The 20,677-nt window shown below is 43.7% G+C and overlaps 2 protein-coding genes across 2 annotated transcripts in view; both read right to left on the bottom strand.

The window, feature by feature from the left end:
* Positions 1 to 1,386: 1,386 nt before the first annotated feature.
* Positions 1,387 to 12,353, bottom strand: cds1 (CDP-diacylglycerol synthase (phosphatidate cytidylyltransferase) 1). The gene is made up of 13 exons (XM_058071817.2): positions 12,023 to 12,353; positions 9,762 to 9,913; positions 6,917 to 7,013; positions 5,972 to 6,069; positions 5,718 to 5,857; positions 5,452 to 5,510; positions 5,069 to 5,151; positions 4,864 to 4,951; positions 3,943 to 4,011; positions 3,707 to 3,859; positions 3,504 to 3,623; positions 2,330 to 2,433; positions 1,387 to 2,255 (listed from the first exon to the last, which is right to left on the bottom strand). Exons 1-13 carry the CDS (start codon positions 12,089 to 12,091, stop codon positions 2,132 to 2,134), a joined length of 1,356 nt encoding a protein of 451 aa, XP_057927800.2. The 5' UTR covers positions 12,092 to 12,353; the 3' UTR covers positions 1,387 to 2,131.
* A 2,206-nt stretch (positions 12,354 to 14,559) lies between these two features.
* wdfy3 (WD repeat and FYVE domain containing 3) overlaps positions 14,560 to 20,677 on the bottom strand; it is a 48,827-nt gene continuing 42,709 nt past the window's right edge. The window contains exons 50-67 of the mRNA XM_058070190.2: positions 20,610 to 20,664; positions 20,407 to 20,526; positions 20,208 to 20,325; positions 20,023 to 20,129; positions 19,806 to 19,959; positions 19,643 to 19,734; positions 19,351 to 19,563; positions 19,138 to 19,279; positions 18,907 to 19,061; positions 17,316 to 17,474; positions 17,043 to 17,222; positions 16,798 to 16,980; positions 16,626 to 16,719; positions 16,371 to 16,535; positions 15,430 to 15,678; positions 15,249 to 15,360; positions 14,981 to 15,178; positions 14,560 to 14,891 (exon numbers count right to left, since the gene is read on the bottom strand). Coding sequence (XP_057926173.2) covers positions 14,756 to 14,891; positions 14,981 to 15,178; positions 15,249 to 15,360; positions 15,430 to 15,678; positions 16,371 to 16,535; positions 16,626 to 16,719; positions 16,798 to 16,980; positions 17,043 to 17,222; positions 17,316 to 17,474; positions 18,907 to 19,061; positions 19,138 to 19,279; positions 19,351 to 19,563; positions 19,643 to 19,734; positions 19,806 to 19,959; positions 20,023 to 20,129; positions 20,208 to 20,325; positions 20,407 to 20,526; positions 20,610 to 20,664 — 2,632 coding nt within the window. The 3' untranslated portion in view covers positions 14,560 to 14,755. The remainder of the gene's footprint in view (positions 14,892 to 14,980; positions 15,179 to 15,248; positions 15,361 to 15,429; positions 15,679 to 16,370; positions 16,536 to 16,625; positions 16,720 to 16,797; positions 16,981 to 17,042; positions 17,223 to 17,315; positions 17,475 to 18,906; positions 19,062 to 19,137; positions 19,280 to 19,350; positions 19,564 to 19,642; positions 19,735 to 19,805; positions 19,960 to 20,022; positions 20,130 to 20,207; positions 20,326 to 20,406; positions 20,527 to 20,609; positions 20,665 to 20,677) is intronic.

Here is a 20,677-nt window from a genome sequence, read left to right as displayed (position 1 = left end):
ATCGTGTCAGTGACAGGAAGAGTGAGTACTCTTCTCGCGATTAGACAATCTTTGACGTTTTTTCTTCTCTCGGTGAAGCCCAAGCTAGCAAGGCTAGAAATGAAGTTTGAAAAAGCACATAAACAAGCTGTTTTTGTTCTAAAAACGTTTGAGCCTTGGGAAACATTCGTCTTTGTGAGTATCTATGTACAAAGAAAGCCAAATAGCGATCTCAAATGTCCCTGAATTATTATTTTGAATGTGTTTGTAAACTTGGTGTGATGTAGCTGTTAGCTATGTTGTGTTTTTGGCTAGCTACTTTGGCGTTAAATATGCTAGCTACTTTGGCTAGCATATTTAATGCCCATTTATGGATAGTAATTATATTCTCTGTGCGCTACAATAACCGCACGCATACAAGAACGGCAAAGAAAGCTTGACTGTAGTCTATTTATCATGAGGCGTTCAGGGCACGTACTACCGGTGGGAATCCTCGGGAAAGCCCCCGACATGTTGGAGAGACTGTCAATCAACTGGTCTGGGAGCACCTTGGGGATCCGCCAGGAATAGCTGAATGAAGACGGATGGATGGTTATTATTTTTAACTCCGCTTCTTAGCACCGCTGCTCTGCCAGAAGAAGAAGATGTAGCAGGAGGGATCAGTGTTACCGGCTTTGTCGCTACGTTAGCCAGCCCGTCCAGGGTCCCCGGATGAGCGATGTGGGTCTTTTTCGTGACTCATAGGAAGTCTGGAGCATTTATTCTTGATGTAGAAAATAAACATCGCTCAACAATTTACAGACAAAAAAAACTTTATTCGCCTCTGTCCAGTCGACAGCAGGCCCCTCCACATTCATCATCATCACCACTGCTCAATTCAAAAGGACATCGTCTTATACAATAAATAAAAAGCGGTTTGAAATAAAACCAAAAGTCTGACAGTCCTGACAGGAAGGGCAACTGTCGCCCTTCCTTTCACAATAAAAGCCCCTCAGCCCATCCCAGTCGAGAAAGAAGCAGGTCCAAATGGAGGAGGTGCAAAACTTTCCATTCCTAGCTTGTTTCGTTTTTGTCCACTGGGGGGGGCGCTTTGGTAAACAGTCTCACCCCCGAAGCCCCGCCCACAAACTACATTCTTTCAAATAGAATAACTTTATGCATAAAAGCGTCTAAAGTGGCGTTGGAAGACGACAGTGCAACTAGCATCGTTAGCGGGGGGGTTCAGTAGTACAACGCTGACAAAGCGGCGTTACGGCACGCCCCGCATAGCCGATGCTAACGAGCGCCTCTTGTGGCGCAAAGTGGCGTTACAAGTGGATTCTAACGTAGTCTTAAAATATTACCTTAGACGTCTATGTCTGAGCTAGTTGCTAGCATTGTTTTGTTTTTGTTTTTTTTTGGGGGGGGGGGGGCTTTGACCCTGTGCAGAACATGCTCACTTATTGCATCTAAAGTTGAATGAACTTTATTTAACCGCGCTCACGCACGTCAGAGCAACTACTCGCAGAAATATACCTAACCTTCTAATCCCGTAAAAGGTACTAATTCAATCCATGCCAGCTACTATTATATACTATATATATATATCTATATTTGCATATATCATTTGTAGCTATATATTATTATGTACAATATAGAGCTTCTATTTGGGTTGGACTGGATGAAGGCGCTAGGAAGCTAGTTAGCTAGTTAGCTAGTTAGCTAGTTAGCGTGACGTCTTTTTTTTTCCCACTGTGCTGGTGAAAGAAGCTTCAAGAGTCCGCTTTGTTCACGGCAGGTCAGTGCAAGGTTTGTCCACATGGGGGTGGGTAAGTTGGGCGATGGGGGGTGGGGGGCACCAGAGGGTCCGCCTTTCGGTGCCGCTCCAAATTTCTCCTTCTTGTAGTGTTTTTTTTTTGGTATCATGCAGCGTTTCCCATGCCTTCGTGTATTTGTTTGATTGGGATGTTTCAAATGAGTCGCTGTTGGCAAGTGGCCAAACTCCTCCCTCAGCCACAAATAGATTGCAGTCCTGTGGGAAACACTGGTGCTTTTCCTTTAGCGGTTAGCGTATGTTTAAAGTTGCATGAAGGATGGAGCTCGTCTGTGTGTGTGTGTGTGTGTGTGTACGTACTTGCGTAATCACACACTCACCCCCCCCCTGCACACACACTCAGGCCGGGGGGGGCAGCAGGCCGCGCTCCCTCAGGTGTGACGTCAGCGTGTTGAAGATGCTCAGCTGCTGCTCGGGCTGCAGCATCAGCAGCTGCTGCATCACTTTGCTCGGGTTGGGACCCCTGCAAAGGGAGAGATGACATCACGTCAGCGCTGCGGAAGGCGGCCAATCGGGTCGCGGCAAGGCGGCGCCGACCTGATGAAGCTGCCGATGTAGACGTGCGTGAAGGTGGCCATCAGGTACTGACAGTCGAAGCGGTCCATGATGCCCCCGTGGCCCGGGATGGTGCTGGCAAAGTCCTGCAAGACGGGCGGTAGATTCAAAACCATCACGCTCGCCGCCGTGCACTTACACGCCCTTCCACGGCCCCCCCATGGGAATGGCCTTTTATTCCTTTTTCTGGGGTTTTAACTGATACTCTTCTGGTTACATTTGCTGATACGCTTGGCTAGTTTACTGATATTCTATCTACTTTTGTTACTACTCTTTTGGCAACGTTTGCTGATATTGTTCTAGCTACGTTTGCTGATATTGTTCTAGGTAACGTTTGCTGATACTCTTTTGGTAAGGTTTGCTGATATTGTTCTAGCTATGTTTGCTGATATTGTTCTAGCTACGTTAGCTGATATTGTTCTAATTAATGTTTGCTGATATTGTTCTAGCTACGTTTGCTGATATTGTTCGAGTTAACGTTTGCTGATATTGTTCTAGCTACGTTTGCTGATACTCTTTTGGTAACGTTTGCTGATATTGTTCTAGCTATGTTTGCTGATACTGTTCTAGGTAACGTTTGCTGATACTCTTTTGGTAACGTTTGCTGATATTGTTCTAGCTACGTTTGCTGATATTGTTCTAGCTACGTTTGCTGATATTGTTCCATCTACGTCTGCTGATATTGTTCTAATTAATGTTTGCTGATATTGTTCCATCTACGTATGCTGATATTGTTCTAGCTACGTTTGCTGATATTGTTCCATCTACGTATGCTGATATTGTTCTAGCTACGTTTGCTGATATTGTTCTAGTTAATGTTTGCTGATATTGTTCCATCTACGTTTGCTGATATTGTTCCAGCTACGTTTGCTGATATTGTTCTAGCTACATTTGCTGATATTGTTCTAGTTAACGTTTGCTAATATTGTTCTAGCTTCGTTTGCTGATATTGTTCTAGCTAAATTTGCTGATATTGTTCTAGTTAACGTTTGCTAATATTGTTCTAGCTACATTTGCTGATATTGTTCTAGTTAACGTTTGCTGATATTGTTCTAGGAAGGCGGCAATCGGGCACGTGTTGCCATGCCGACCAACATTACATTGCTCTGCCAGTCTTTACACCCCCCCCCCCAGCGTACAGTATACGTGATATCACCTTGATCTTGAAGGCGCGCTTGAAGCCGCTGGCGAAGAAGCCGCCAAAAGGCCCGATGAGCGAGGCGAAGGACGACAGGAAGATGCTGTGGATCTGGAAAGGGTACAAGGTCACCGTCCTCTGGAGGAGACGGCAGAAGAACAAGACAGGTGTGCCTGCGTGAGCCATTAGCCGTCTGTGAGCGCTGGAAAGGAAAGCGGTACCCATGGTAGCGTGTTTCCGAGGATGGCGGGCAGCGTATACTCCTGCAGGACAAACAGCTCGGGGGGTTCACATTCCACCACAAAGCTGTTGGTGTCGCTGCTGAAGCCCACCGGGCACACAAAGTACTGGAACTGAGACAGCAGGTACGCCAGCTGACCGCAAAGACACCAGGACACGTTAACGCCGTTGACCCCGCTTGTCTCAGGCTGGTCTCGGGCCGTTGTGGTCTACTCACAATGAAGCCAAAGATCACGGTGGAGAAGTAGCCTCCAATGAAGCCCTCCCACGTCTTCTTCGGGGACAGCTGCCAGGAAGAAGACACAAAGGTCGCCTTTTACTAAATCTTTCAGTCGCTATTCATGAGGCGACCTCTCACTCCATTCAATTTTTCTGAAGGCGTCTTGTGATGTTTTTCGACCCTCCTTGAACTTTCACTCATATTTTTCCCAGAAGAACCGTAGACGCCTGTGAAATGTTAATAACGTCTTGTTTTTTGGACTAGACTGAAGAAAGAAATATGGATATTAATTTAAAAAAAAAGAATACATAGTCAATATAATCATGAAAACTAATTTTAAAAATTGCATATTTTTCAACAAAAAAAATGAATTTAAAAAATCATATACACATACTTTAAAATCAAATAAATAGAAAGGTAATATTTTAAAGAATTATATTCAAACTAAAAGTCTACGAATACAAATAAAATCTATCAGAAAATAAATAATAAAATTTTATAAATAAAAAATATGAATAGAAAATATAAATAAAAAATTTAAATAAAATAAAAATATTCATTTTACAATTTTGCAACAAAAAATATATAAATAAAATATCATAAAATAAAGAAAAAATATTTTAAAGAATTAATACAAATAACTTATAATAAATAACTAATAAATAATAACTAATAACCAATAATAAATAAATAAAAATAAAATACATACATAAATAAATAAATAAATAAAAGAACATATGTATATTTTCGAACTGCCTATTTTTTAATCCAAAAATATCGAAATAAAATAAATACGTGTGTCCTGTCACTTTTACGTGAATGCAGCATATTTCTAACGCCATCATTAGACACTTCGTCTACAGTTAAACAGCCGCGTTGCCGCCGCCATTCTAGTGTGGGAGCGTGTGCCGCCGTCACCTTGATGAGTGGCGTCCGTCCGAAGAAGAAGCCAAACAGATAAGCGCCGATGTCGTTGCAGATGACGATGGAGATGGGCACGATGAACCTGAAAGAGAAAACGCACGCTCAGGCAGGGGGGGGTGGGGGGGGGTGGCGGGAAACAACGCACGGCGTCCGCCATGTCGGGGCGGTGTTATCATCAACGGCGGACACAGCGTCTTACCAGATCATCCCTTCAAACAGGTTCTGAATGACAAGGTGCGACTGAGTTACCACAATCAACAGCGTCACATGGGTCCAAGCAAACTGGAATGGCAGAAACACACACACACAAACACACACAGTGTCACAACACCGGGGACGTGGCGACACGCGCACAAGAAAACTCAACATTTGCTCAAATATTTCACATGAGCGATGGAGCGTCACGGGACAGGAAATGGGAAAAATCATCACATTCAAACGGACACGCCCCCAGGAGGCGGGGAAATGACCACAGGAATGCAAGAGCGGGCAGGGGGTTGATTGGGGCAGAAGAGAAGGTGGGTGGGGCCAAGGAGGGGGATAATATGAGAGTGGGCGGGGTTAGCGCTGGTTGATACACACCATATAAAACTGCAGGCGGTAATGTTTCTTCACTAAACTCAGCACAAACATGCAGAAACCTGAAAAAGAGACAACATGCAGTCAGGATCCAACCCCAAACGCCACATCGCCAACGCCGTACACGCCGACATGATCCGTTTAAAAGTTCATTTAAAAAAAAAAAAAGCCAAGTTACCCCGCACTAAAGTAAGAACGTGGGCGATCAGAGTGCAAATGCATGCTTGCCTGAAGGGGGAGGGGTGGAGGAGGAAGTGGGCGGGACCAACCTGCCAGGTAAAGAGCGAATGAGATGAAGCGGTGGTAGCGCGACAGGAACTGCAGAGGCTCCTCCCTCTGCACCAGGGCGCCAAAGTAGTCGGCGAGCGTCTCGCCGTAGAAGAAGTAGTTGACGCAGACCAGGAAGTACCTGCAAAGTACACACACTCACCGTCTTTTACTTCCAACATGGCAGTGATCTTTGCACCCTGCACGTACTACTCTATCTACTGGGGGTGGGGGGCAAGGGGGGGTGTCTCCTCACCAGCTGAGCGTCCGGAACCAGGGCAGGTCATAGGATCGATAAACCTTGTAACCGATGGTGATGATTTCCTGGAAACACTTGATTTGGACCGTCATCACCTACAACAGACAGGGACAGCTATTCTCTCTCCTTGACAATCATCTGGAGTGCATGAGAAAGCAGAAATGCTTATTACACTATTCACTAATTGACATTTTGTTTATTTTATTTTATTTTTTTTTTTACTAGTTGACATTTTAATAATTACACGACAATTATTATGTATTTCTATTAAATAATAATTAATAATATATAACAGTTATAATTAATTATAAATTATTTAGTAATTATTTACTAATTAAGTATTTTTTATTTTCTATTTAATAATTTCTTAATATTCATGAAGTAAACATTGATCATTTAACTGTTAATTACAATTACTACAAAATTTATAATGAAAGATAAATTAACTAATAATTATTTATGAATTAATTAACAATAATTACAATTAATGCGACAAAAAAAATTATACATACATTTTAAAAATAAAATAAAATAAAGTATTATTTTCATTTGTAATGTTTTTTGTAATTTTTTTAATTACTAATTATTTATATTATTTTCATTTTTAATGTTTTTACTTAAAAATAATGAATAATAATTTACTATTAATATAATTCATCATGATAAATAATTATTTTTTATTATTTACATTTGTTTGTCCTTTAACTTAGTGAATAATCATGATAAATGAATAATTATCTATAATTTCTAATCTACAACAATACGTCTGACTTATTTAAAGCGCATGCAGAGCTAGGCAAGTACCCGGGTGTTATTTTAAGTGCCTAATTATGTCGTCAAATCATCAGTTAACTTCTAATGTGGCCAAATGTGATATTTTATATGAATTAGAGTAATATTTCCAGTATTGTACGTTATGGCGGCGGTGATGACGGCGCCTACTATCAAAATGAGAGCGATGGGTCCCATGTAGATGATGAGGAAAAAGCCAGAAATCATGGCGATGGACAGAACTCCTCGTATCCAGTAGTTCTTCCATCTGTGGAGAGACAACAACAAGCAGATTCGTTCGTTCGTTCGTTCGTTCGTTCTTTGGTAAGGCGAACATGAAAGCAAGCCTCCAGGTCATGTGTGCGGTCACGCGGCCCCCCGTGCTGGCGTGTTGCGCAACACAAACGCCGGCCCACAGGAAGTGAAACAAAGGACGCGCGAATGGAGCTGCGCTAAGTCCCATTTTCCTTCCTTACGACACCCCAGCAGTGAAGCACACGCGGCGAGCTGACGTATACCATTATGGTTACTTTTGTTGTTGCCACCTTTCATGGATACAACATGCAATGCTGTTACGGCGCTCGATATGTTGACGTTTTGTTACAATGTGCGATGTTCGGTGTTACATTTCATGTTACTAAGTTTCATGTTACGACATTTCACGTTGCGATGTTTGGTGCTACATTTGATGTTACTACCTTTCATGTTACAACATTTCATGTTGCGATGTTCTGTTACATTTCATGTTACATTTGATGTTACTAAGTTTCATGTTACAACAATTCATGTTGCGATGCTCTGTTACATTTCATGTTACAACATTTGATGTTACTAAGTTTCATGTTACAACATTTCATGTTACGATGTTCTGTGTTACATTTCATGTTACAACATTTGATGTTACTAAGTTTCATGTTACAACATTTCTTGTTGCGATGTTCTGTGTTACATTTCATGTTACAACATTTGATGTTACTAAGTTTCATGTTACAACATTTCATGTTACGATGTTCTGTGTTACATTTCATGTTACAACATTTGATGTTACTAAGTTTCATGTTACAACATTTGATGTTGCGATGTTCTGTGTTACATTTCATGTTACAACATTTGATGTTACTAAGTTTCATGTTACAACATTTCATGTTACGATGTTCTGTGTTACATTTCATGTTACAACATTTGATGTTACTAAGTTTCATGTTACAACATTTGATGTTGCGATGTTCTGTGTTACATTTCATGTTACAACATTTGATGTTACTAAGTTTCATGTTACAACATTTCATGTTACGATGTTCTGTGTTACATTTCATGTTACAATATTTGATGTTACTAAGTTTCATGTTACAACATTTCATGTTGCGATGTTCTGTGTTACATTTCATGTTACAACATTTGATGTTACTAAGTTTCATGTTACAACATTTGATGTTGCGATGTTCTGTGTTACATTTCATGTTACAACATTTGATGTTACTAAGTTTCATGTTACAACATTTCATGTTACGATGTTCTGTGTTACATTTCATGTTACAACATTTCATGTTACTAAGTTTCATGTTACAACATTTCATGTTACGATGTTCTGTGTTACATTTCATGTTACAACATTTCATGTTACTAAGTTTCATGTTACAACATTTCATGTTACGATGTTCTGTGTTACATTTCATGTTACAACATTTGATGTTACTAAGTTTCATGTTACAACATTTGATGTTGCGATGTTCTGTGTTACATTTCATGTTACAACATTTGATGTTACTAAGTTTCATGTTACAACATTTCATGTTGCGATGTTCTGTGTTACATTTCATGTTACAACATTTGATGTTACTAAGTTTCATGTTACAACATTTCATGTTACGATGTTCTGTGTTACATTTCATGTTACAACATTTGATGTTACTAAGTTTCATGTTACAACATTTCATGTTGCGATGTTCTGTGTTACATTTCATGTTACAACATTTGATGTTACTAAGTTTCATGTTACAACATTTGATGTTGCGATGTTCTGTGTTACATTTCATGTTACAACATTTGATGTTGCGATGTTCGGTATTACATTTCTTGTTACGACGTTTCGTGTTGCGATGTTGTATGTTACATTTCATGTTACAACATTTGATGTTACTAAGTTTCATGTTACAACATTACATGTTGCGATGTTCTGTGTTACATTTCATGTTACAACATTTGATGTTACTAAGTTTCATGTTACAACATTTCATGTTGCGATGTTCTGTGTTACATTTCATGTTACAACATTTGATGTTACTAAGTTTCATGTTACAACATTACATGTTGCAATGTTCTGTGTTACATTTCATGTTACAATATTTCATGTTGCGATGTTCGGTGTTACGTTTCATGTTACAACATTTGATGTTGCGATGTTCAGTGTTACATTTCATGTTACAATGTTTCATGTTGCGATGTTCTGTGTTACATTTCATGTTACAATGTTTCATGTTGCAATGTTCTGTGTTACATTTGATGTTACAAGATTTGATGTTACTACGTTTCATGTTACAACATTTCATGTTGCGATGTTCGGTGTTACGTTTCATGTTACAAGGTTTCATGTTATTGTTGTGACGTTTTGTGTTACGTTTCCTGGTTATGACATTTCGTGTTGCTGCATTTGATGTTACACTTCCTGTTGCGACATTCCACAGTTACGTTTTGTGCAGCAGCATTTCATGTTGTGACGTTTTGTGTCCTGACCTTGAATGCTAAAATGGATGGTTCCATGTCGCGGTGCAACTTTTCATGTTACAATGTTGAATGTTATTTTAAAGGATGCTAGCAAAATGTTTACGGTGTCCTGTCACTTCTGTGGCTTATAAATAGCACGTGGCCCTCCAGCCCAAAACGTTGGCCACCCCCGCCCCAGTGGCTAACAGGAAATATGTCATGTGTTCTTCCTTAGCCCATGTCCCGCCCCTTTACATTTGTCTTCCCATAATGGAGGTATGGAAATATCAGGGACAGAACGGACACGTCATACCTGGGGGGCAGGCCTTCCAGGGCCTTGTTCAGACACTGTGGAGTGTTGTCCGTGTCCGCGGTGGATGCCGGAACATCGGGAGTGTCCGCCTTGGTGTCCACGTCGCATTCGCCCTCCGTGTCGCCTTGCAGGCCCAGCCTGTCATCGCCTTCCTGTCAAGCCACCGTGTTTACGTTGATCAACTTCTACTTCCTACCCCGAGTCACATTCCAAATCAAAGCATTCCGGCGTGGTTATCGTTACCACGGTTACCGGATGAGCGCTATTGTCTACTTGAGCCACTTTTACCTTTGGTGCTAAGCATGGCTGAAAAAGGCCAAGCGGAGGAACGAGTCCTGTCACTCGCATTTGACTAATGAGCCGCTGCAGGTGGCGGCCTCTCTCTCTCTCTCTCTCTCTCGCTTGAACGCCGCCACGAGGCGGGAGTGGGGGGGGGGGGCGATCAGGCGCAGAGAAACCGCCGAATATGGTCACTAAAGTTGCGGCGGGCCTTGGAGGAGGTCATCGGTGCACGGATGGCGGCATCCTTTGCAACTGATATGATATCGTGATGAATACCGCCTTTTGACCCACACCCTCCCCCTTCTCCACCGCGCACACCTGAAGAGAGGGTGTGGTGTGGTTGACCTTTGAACCGGTCGGATGAGGACGGAGAAGGAATGCTACGTCTTTCGCAGCCTTTCGCTAACGCCGTTTCCTGGGTTTGTGTGTTATTGTTACTTTGTTGATGTTGCAGCGCATTAAATGAGCATTTTTGCATGTGTGTCATGGTAGTCAAATATTTTTAAAAACATGTGTGTCATGGTAATAAAATATTTTTTTAATGTGTGTTATGGTAATACAATATTTTTTAAAATGTGTGTTATGGTAATAAAATATATATTTTTTAAAATGTGTGTCATGTTAATAAAATATTTTTTTTAAATGTCTGTCATGGTAATAAAATATATATTTTTTAAAATGTGTGTCATGTTAATAAAATATTTTTTTTAAATGTCTGTCATGGTAATAAAATATATATTTTTTAAAATGTGTGTCATGTTAATAAAATATTTTTTTTAAATGTCTGTCATGGTAATAAAATATATATTTTTTAATGTGTGTCATGGTAATAAAATATATATTTTTTAATGTGTGTCATGGTAATAAAGTATATATTTTTTAAATATGTGTCATGGTAATAAAATATTTTTAAAAAAAAATGTGTGTCATTGTAATAAAATATTTTTTTAAAAGTGTGTGTCATGGTAATAAAATATTTTTTTAAATGTGTGTCATGGTAATAAAATATTTTTTTTAATTATGTGTCATGGTAATAAAATATATATATTTTTAAATGTGTGTCATGGTAGTAAAATATTTTTTTTTAAATGTGTGTCATGGTAAAATATTTTTTTAAAAATGTGTGTCATGGTAATAAAATATTTTTTAAAAAGTGTGTGTCATGGTAATAAAATATTTTTTAAAAAATGTGTGTCATGGTAATAAAATATTTTTTTAAAATATGTGTCATGGTAATAAAATATATATTTTTTAAATGTGTGTCATGGTAGTAAAATATTTTTTAAAAAATGTGTGTCATGGTAAAATATTTTAAAAAAATGTGTGTCATGGTAATAAAATATTTTAAAAAATATGTGTCATGGTAATAAAATATATATTTTTTAAATGTGTCATGGTAGTAAAATATTTTTTTTAAATGTGTGTCATGGTAATAAAATATATATATTTTAACTGTGTGTTATGGTAATAAAATATTTTTTAATGTGTGTCATGGTAATAAAATATTTAAAAATGTGTGTTATGGTAATAACATTTTTTTATGTGTGTCATGGTAATAAATTATTACAAAATAAGAATAAATAAATGTGTGTCATGGTCCTCGCGAGCCACCGTACTTTAAAGCCTTTTAGTAAGCTAATAGCGCGTTTGATTGACAGGGTGCTGCGTTACTACTCTAGTATTTCTTCGCGGAGGTCAAAAATGTGCTCGAACTTATGATAGTTATGATAAAGTTCTTAAAGGCAACGTCGTCATGTCGGACATAGTGCCCCCCCCCACCCCCCATTAGGACAGGTTTATTTTTAAATCCGCTGCTGTTGAGGGAGAGGGATTAGCCCGCTAACTAACTAGCTAGCTTACTAACTAGCTAGCTAGCCTGACTGCTTTGCTAACTAGCTAGCAAGGCTAATTAGCCTCCGACAACCGGACAGACCCGTCCGGCGGGAAGGACAGCTCCGACGGAGAAGCGGACGCCTTACTTTGTCGCTGATGTTGTCGGTGCCGTCCGGGTCCTCTCCGCCGCCGCCTCGCCGCCGGAGCTCGGTCATGCCGCCGCCGCTGCTGCTGCTGCTGCTGTCGCCGCCCCGCGGGCAGGGACCTTCAAGTGCTGGGGGAAGCCGAAGGACGCTTCTTGAACCGATACGGTTTCAGGTGACGTCCCGCTTCCGATGTCAAAAACGCAGGCCGGGCAGACAGGAAGGGGAGCGGGAGGCGCGGCTGAAAGTCAAGCCGGAGAATGTGACGTCCTCGCTGCGTGTTTTTGTTTATCACCGCAGTCCCGAGACAGACGTCCGTCAAGGCGGCTGTCGTCGTGGAAAACACTTCCGGTGGGGACTTTCAAAATAAACCATTACACTGCAGTTACTAACGCTACGGACACATACTAAACTTTTATACTTGAATGAACTCAAATGGAATTTTTGGCTCATTTTATGAATGAAATAATTCCACTTCCGGTCCGGCTCAACGTCAACGACTTGACGAGTGTTTACTGCAGTTTAACCATGGCGTCACTGCAGATTGTTGTTGGTTGGACTCGCACTGTTCACAACGCTCGAGGACGCTATGACGTCACCTAGCGACACAACCTTTTCTTAAAAAAAATAATATATATATATATATTTATGACAGGACACAAACAAGCATTCATCTCACATTCTCACCTATGATGGACAGCAGACATCTTCACTGTCACTACTGAGGCAGCAATATACAAAATAAATATGTATGTTAATGTTATTTTGGGGAATAAACAAATAAAAAAGAGAAACAATGTATTTCAGTCATTCTTTTGTTATTGTATTTAATTTTGGGGGGGTTAAAAATATTATTTTCTGTGGACAATTCAAATATTTACTGCAGTATTTCTGTCATGTAAACATCCTTATTGTCTCCACTTAATTCTGGTTTATTTACTTACTTTTGGGGATTCATTTTTTAAAAATTATATATATATATTTTTATATCAATAAAGTGCTTCAGTCACAACTTTTAATCAAGTATTTATCCTCAATATTTTTTTTTTATTTTTCCTGTTTTCATTTTTATAGTATTGTTTTTATTGCTTTTCTATTTTTGTACATATATGTATATATATATATAATTTTTTAAATATTTTTATATCAATAAAGTGCTTCAGTCACAACTTTTAATCCAGTATTTATCCTCAATGTTTTTTATTTTTCTTGTTTTCATTTTTTATAGTATTTTTTTATTGCTTTTCTATTTTTTTAAAGTATTTTTAAAATAATTTTTACATTTTGTTTTAAATAAATTGGGTGATTCTTTGTTTTTTTCCTTAGTTTGAATAAATTGGGTGAATGAATGTCCATATTTATCCCCAGTGTAATCCATCCATCATGTAATTGTCATGAAGTCCACAAGGTGGCGGTAAGTTTACCATGTCAATGCAAATGTGGGCCTGAAAGTCAGACTTGGTGGTAAACAGCAAGTATTTATTGAAATTAAATGGAAAAGTACCAGACCTATTGCATTACTGTATCATCTTGTTTCCGTGATGGGTGGGGGCGGGGGGCGGGTGGAGGTGTTACAACATCGTTTTTTTTTTTTCTCCTGTTGCATGTGAACACAAATATACAAGAAGAAACATTCATCTATCACAGATTGCACACCGGATACTGTAGTATTGTCCCGCTGACCTTATAGCAAATATCCTTTTCCTTTGTTCTTCCTTGCTCGTCTCTCCGTCTGTATTGTCCGTGTTTGTTCTGGAAAGAATTCCAACCCCCAAATAATATGTTGAGGGACACAAAGGAAGTCTTATTTCCCCAAAAGCAGCAAATGTAGAAGAGGACAGGAAGTAATGCCATCCACATGCATGGTATTCCTCTTCAAAAAAAAAAAAAAAAATTGCATAAATACTTTGTACACTTCCTGTCTTTGCCGTCAAATGCTGTGTTAAAATGTATTTCATATAAAAACAAAAACACGTGTCTGATTGACGGAGGCCGGACGACGGCCTGATTGCACGCTAACTTACAGTACGGCGCCGTTACTCGGAACGAGTTTGTGGAGGAAACGCGGGTGGCCTCGTCAAGCTGCTTCCATTTGTGCCAAAAAAAAAAAAATAGTGAAATTACGGTGAGAAGCTCCTGAAGCTCCGTCTAGTGGTGACGACCAGAATAATAACACGTGGCACGGTTTTATTTTATTTTATTTTTTAGCGTTTTCAGTCAAATTTTTGGCACAAAAGAAGCTTGGGAAAAGGGGAGGCGTGGCTGCGCTTGGGCGGAGTTAACAAAACGATATATTAAAAAGAAAAACTACAATACACAAGAGTCCCTTTTGGTAGAAAAGTCTGTACAGTAAGTAAACGGCGCGGCTACAACGGACGATACATGACGTGCACTTTGTTAAACATCTGCAGATAAAGATAGAGATATGATTATTTTTTTAATATATATCTATAAAAAAAAACCTGAAAGGATTTCTTGTCCAGTCTTCAGGAAGCAGCAACTTAGGTCTTCAAGAACAAAATCATTTTGCTGATTTGGCAAAAAAAAAAAAAAAAAAAAGGCAGGTTTTGCATAAGGAGTGACATATGAAGTAGTGACATTCATTACCGCAATGGCGCCCTCCTGTGGTGTGTGGTTGTTATGACGCTCTCTTGCTTCAGTTAAAAAGGTCTCTCCTGCTATGTACAATATCCACAAGTTTGTTGGGGAGGGTGGGGCTGGGTGAGCGGGGCCTCGTCAGTTCTTGTCCTCGCCGCCGCCGCCGCCCCCCCCGTTGCCACGCTCGTGTTGCAGGTTGTAGTAGCAGTTCTGACAAACGCGCACCGGGGACGAGATCTTGAGCCTCCTGATCTCCGACTGGAAGCGGCTGCACCTGCCGGGCACAAAGACGCAAAGTCACCTCGGGGGCCTGGACCCGCCCCCCCCCCACGCCCCAAAAAACCGGGTGATCCGGAGCCTTACTTCTGGCAGAAGAGCTGCCCGCAGTTCCGGCAGTGGTGGCGTCGCTCGGTGAGGGAGAAGCGCACGGCGCACCCGGAGCAGCTGTCCACCACCTCGTCCTTGACCCAGTGGTCGGCGGCCGAGCGACCCGGCTGGTCGCTGACCGACCAGCTGAAGACGCGCCCCCGTCCGTCGCCCACCAGGATCTTGCTGTGGTCCCTGGGGACAAGACCAGGAGTAGGAATGGAACGGCGCGGGAAAAAAAAAATCTGATGTCTGCGGCGCTCACTTGGAGATGGCGAGCGAGGTGATGTCGGCGGGCTGCGCGTTGTCTTTGCGGTCGAAGGCGGTGTGCATGGTCAGCTTGCTGCGGAAGACCAGCTGGCGTTCCCACCGGTAGCCTGTCGGGACACGCTAACGGTTAGCACGTTCCCAGTTTGGGGGGGGGGGCACCGCCCTCAGACGCTCACCTGCCCTCAGCTGGTTGTACGTGCGCGCCTCCGCGGCGGGGGGGTGGAGGAGGTGGGTGACGGCGTTGGGGGGCGCCTGGTGGGGCGCCTGGTGGGGGTGCGCCGGGCCCTTGCCGTGTTGTTGTCCCTCCGAGTAGTTGACGAACACGAAGCCGTCCTTCTCGTCGATGCTGAGGCTATCGGACCAGCGGTGGGAATCATCCGAGCCGCTGTCCATCGACCACGACGCCCCCGCTCGCGCCGACGGGCCTGCAAAAAAATACAAACACAAAGTACTGAACAGAGTACTGAACAAAGTAGTGAACAGAGTACTCAACAGAGTAGTACTCAACAGAGTACTGAACAGAGTAGTACTGAACAGAGTAGTACTGAACAAAGTAGTACTGAACAAAGTAGTACTGAACACAGTACTCAACAGAGTAGTACTGAACAGAGTAGTACTGAACAGAGTAGTACTGAACAGAGTAGTACTGAACAGAGTACTCAACAAAGTACTCAACAGAGTACTAAACAAAGTACTGAACAGCGTACTGAACAGAGTAGTACTGAACAGAGTACTCAACAAAGTACTGAACAGAGTACTGAACAGAGTACTGAACAGAGTACTGAACAGAGTACTGGACAGAGTACTGGACAGAGTACTGGACAGAGTACTCAACAGCGTACAGAACAGAGTACAGAACAGAGTACAGAACAGAGTACAGAACAGAGTACTGAACAGAGTACTGAACAGAGTACTGGACAGAGTACTCGACAGAGTACAGAACAGAGTACTGGACAGAGTACAGAACAGAGTATAGAACAGAGTACTGAACAGAGTACTGAACAGAGTACTCGACAGAGTACTCGACAGAGTACTCGACAGAGTACAGAACAGAGTACTGAACAGAGTACTGAACAGAGTACTGAACAGAGTACTGTGTCGTGGTCCCGGCTGGTACCTCGGGGTCTGTGCACGGCGCTGCCGGGCTGACTCCCCCCCCCACTAGACGGGTTGCGGGGGCTCTTGTGCTCCTGACTCAGACTGCCTTCGTCCCCGTCCGACTCGCTGCTGTCGTCGTCGCCGTTGGCGCCGCCCCCGGTGCCACCGCCCCCGGTGCCGCCCTCTGTGGGACGAGCAAGCAGCCGGTGAGACGTCCCTTACCCCATTTGAGTTTGCGGCGTCCTGCTCTTGTCCTTTTTTCGCCGGGACTCACCCAGCTTTTCCTCGCCGCAGCAGTCGGGAACGTCGGGCTCCACGGGTTCGGGGGCGGGGGTCTCCGGGACTTGGAGGAACTCCATCCTCCAGAACTGCAACAAGGGGGTCAGCCATGAATATGTGGATATTCCACACCGATGGAAGTTGGGTGGGGGGGGGGGTGTGGTTACCCTGACGACGCCGTCCGAGTGCCCGGTGACGATGACGTTCTGCGTGTCCCACTCGTTCATCTCGGAGACGCAGCAGCAGGAGATCTGCTGGCTGCGTCCGGTGAAGGTGTTGGCGCTGGCGATGGGGCTGCCGTTGATGCTCCACACGTGGATGTGGGTGCCGGCGCACGACACGATGTCACCCTGCGTGGACACATTAGCAACGTCACATGGCGAGCGGACGCCGGGCGGCGACGGTGACGCACCGTTAGCTCGTTGATGCACAGGGCGGAGACGGGGGCCCGGTGGCCCCTGAGCTGCGTGACGAAGGACAGCTTGTTGAGGTCCCACACGATGCACGTTCTGTCCCGGGACCCGCTCACCACGATGTGGTACGCCGACGACGCGGTCAGACATGTGACGGCGTCCGTGTGACCCAGCAGCGCCTGTAAGCAGGGCGGTGCGTGGAGGAGGAGGGGGGGTTATGGTGTCATGGCGCTCGCCCTTCAACCAGCCCCCGGTCCGAGCGCATGTTCTACCTGTTTGAGTGTGAGGGACTTGGCCCGCTCTTTGGACGTCCCCATCTCCCAGACGCAGATGGCGGTGCTGGTCCCGCCCGTGATGACCAGCTTGGGGTTGGGGCAGATGGCGCACAGGATCTGGGCCCACTCGGACAGGCACTCGTAGACCACCAGCGCCTGGAAAAACACAGCAGTTTGGGGTCAGCCGCTAAAGCGGATGTGCTTGCAATTGCTGGGGCCAAACAGCAGAGGGAGACATGTCCTTCATTACCTTTACCATTAATTACCACTGTTATGGTGTTTGTGTTACCATGTTTCAAGTTATGGCACTTCCTGTTATGGTGTTTGTGTTATCATGTTTCAAGTTATGGCGTTTCCTGTTATGGTGTTTGTGTTACCATGTTTCAAGTTATGGCGTTTCCTGTTATGGTGTTTGTGTTATCATGTTTCAAGTTATGGCACTTCCTGTTATGGTGTTTGTGTTATCATGTTTCAAGTTATGGCGTTTCCTGGTATGGTGTTTGTGTTATCATGTTTCAAGTTATGGCACTTCCTGTTATGGTGTTTGTGTTATCATGTTTCAAGTTATGGCATTTCCTGTTATGGTGTTTGTGTTATCATGTTTCAAGTTATGGTGTTTCCTGTTATGGTGTTTGTGTTACCATGTTTCAAGTTATGGCGTTTCCTGTTATGGTGTTTGTGTTATCATGTTTCAAGTTATGGCGTTTCCTGTTATGGTGTTTGTGTTATCATGTTTCAAGTTATGGTGTTTCCTGTTATGGTGTTTGTGTTACCATGTTTCAAGTTATGGCGTTTCCTGTTATGGTGTTTGTGTTATCATGTTTCAAGTTATGGTGTTTCCTGTTATGGTGTTTGTGTTACCATGTTTCAAGTTATGGCGTTTCCTCTTATGGTATTTGTTGCCATGTTTCAAGTTATGTCGTTTCATGTTATGGTACTTATGACATTTCATGTTCTGACATTTTGTGTTATATCGTTTTGTGTTATGTACTTCCTGTTATGTTGTTACAGTGTTTCAACTTAAGTCATTTCATGTTATGGCACTTTGATGTTTTGTATTACAATGTTTCAAGTTATGACATTCTATGTTGTAATATTTCATGTTACGACACTTCCTGTTATGGTGTTTGGTCTTACAGTGTTTCAAGTTATGACATTTCATGTTATGGTACTTTGGTGTTTTGTATTACCATGTTTCAAGTTATGGCATTCTATGTTGTAATATTTCATGTTACAGCATTTTGTGTTATGGCACTTCCTGTTATAGTATTTTTGGTCTTACAGTGTTTCAAGTTATGACATTTCATGTTATGGTACTTTGGTGTTTTGTATTACCATGTTTCAAGTTATGACATTCTATGTTGTAACATTCCATGTTACGACATTTTGTGTTATGGCACTTCCTGTTATGTGTTTGGTCTTACAGTGTTCCAAGTTATGACATTTCATGTTATGACATTTCATGTCATGGCACTGATGTTTTGTATTACCATGTTTCAAGTTATGACATTCTACGTTGTAATATTTCACGTTATGGCATTTTCTGTCATGACATGCAGGGAGGGGTATTTCAGTCCTGCTCGCTGACCTTGTCGGACTCGTAGTTGGCCAGGCGGCAGCTGAGGTCGGCGTAGCCCCACGCGAAGGCCTTGTTCCACGTGGGCGGAACCAAGACTTTGTTTTGCTCCACGGCTAGGATGCCTTTGTCCGTGCACACGATCTGACCCACGGGCTCTTTCAGCTCTGGAGCGGATCAAAGCGTCACCAGAAGGAGGAGACTCGGCAACACGTGCGGCGAGACGCGTGCACGAGTGCGTACCTTTGACGGGCGCGAGCGAAGGTCTGAGGTTGTCCAGGTGGTAAAAAAAGATCTTGTCGCTGGTGGAGCTTGGCGGAACGTTGGCCATTTCACCGTTGGTTTTACTGCGGACTCGTTTTGGAGGGTGGGGCTTCTTGAACAGCTGCAACGGGCGAAGAGGCGCCGAGAGTTAGGTACACGCCAAAACATTTAGCACGTTAGCGCTAGCGCCACCTGCTTGGGGATCTGTCCGAAGTTGTTGATGAACCCGATGGTGGCCGTCTCCTTGAGCGGGTCGTTGATGTTGTAGATGTCCACCTGGCCCTCGTAGAACAGGTGGTGGAAGACGTTGACCGCCTCCACGGCGGGCGGCCCCTGCTGCTTGTAGCCGAAGATCAGGTCGATCCACTCGTGGAGGTGAGCCGACACGTAGTCGCACTCCAGCGCCTGGGAAAGAGCGGGGGGCGGTGTGAGCGGGCGGTCCAAATGTATGTTCACGCCCGGGGATGAAAAAGGGACAGCGCACCTCTCTGTGGACCCGGATGAACTCCCGCGGGTCGCCCTTGGCCCAGGGAGGCAGGATGACGTCGCCCAGCTTGGTGCCGTTCTGCTTGGCGCCTGGTGCCATCAAACAGGAAGTAGTTAGCATCAATGAGGCTAAACGTCCCCGACGTCAGCCCCCGACTCACCCAGGTCAAAGTTGTTGGAGTTGAGCAGGAACTCGGGCAGGTAGAAGAACTCCGGGATGAGCTCCTTGACGTCGGCCATGTTGTGCTTGGAGGCGGAGAGCCAGGCTTCGCGCACGCTGTGGAACATCCTGTCGGCGAGGTCGAAATGTCCTCCCTGGGAACGCAAGCGTCGTTACATTTCTGCGTCTCCTTCGCTACACGCTACAGGAAGCCCGACCTGGAGTCTGAGGAAGATCTGGGTGAAGGGCTCCATGCGCACCAGGTAGGAGGCCACGATCATGGCGGAGGAGTAGTGGGTGCCGTAGTGGTAGGCGGGAGTTTCTCCTGCTCAAACACGCAAGAAGGCAACATCCTCAATGTTTTGGGGATGTGGCTTTATGGTCCAGGGGGTCTGGTTCTTACCGTTGGGGTCCTCCCAGTCCTTGTAGCGCTTCTTGTACTGGGTCAGCCTGTCGTCCGTCTGAGCTCCCATCGGCTTGGCCAGGTTCCGGAAGGTCTTCGGGTTGTTCAGGTCCAGCTCCTGCACCACCAAGAAAAAGCGTCACAGGACCAGGCCTTTGGGATCATCAGCCGACGCCGCTCACGGACACCCGGAGCTCACCTCGGAGTCGAAGTCGGCCAGGATCCAAGGGAAGACGGGGTACTGCATCAGGTCGTTGTAGGAGCGTCCCGCCAGCGTGTTGAGATGCATCAGGTACTGGAAGTTACTGATCTCCCCCCGCTGGAAACACAAAGGAAGTACACGTGAGGGACAGGCGTGGGGGTGACACGCAGGGTGACTTGAAGGCGGGCGCCCGGTCTTACCTCCCATCTCTGAGTCACGGACTTCTCTCCCACCAGGGTGCTGAGGAGACCCGACCTGAAGGATGACC

Source organism: Doryrhamphus excisus, linkage group LG3, assembly GCF_037039965.1.
Source record: "Doryrhamphus excisus strain RoL-2023G ecotype Guam linkage group LG3, RoL_Dexc_Guam_v1.1, whole genome shotgun sequence".
NCBI lineage: Eukaryota > Metazoa > Chordata > Actinopteri > Syngnathiformes > Syngnathidae > Doryrhamphus > Doryrhamphus excisus.
The sequence above is the reverse complement of the archived record's forward strand: the minus strand, read 5'-3'. Positions and strand labels throughout refer to the sequence as shown.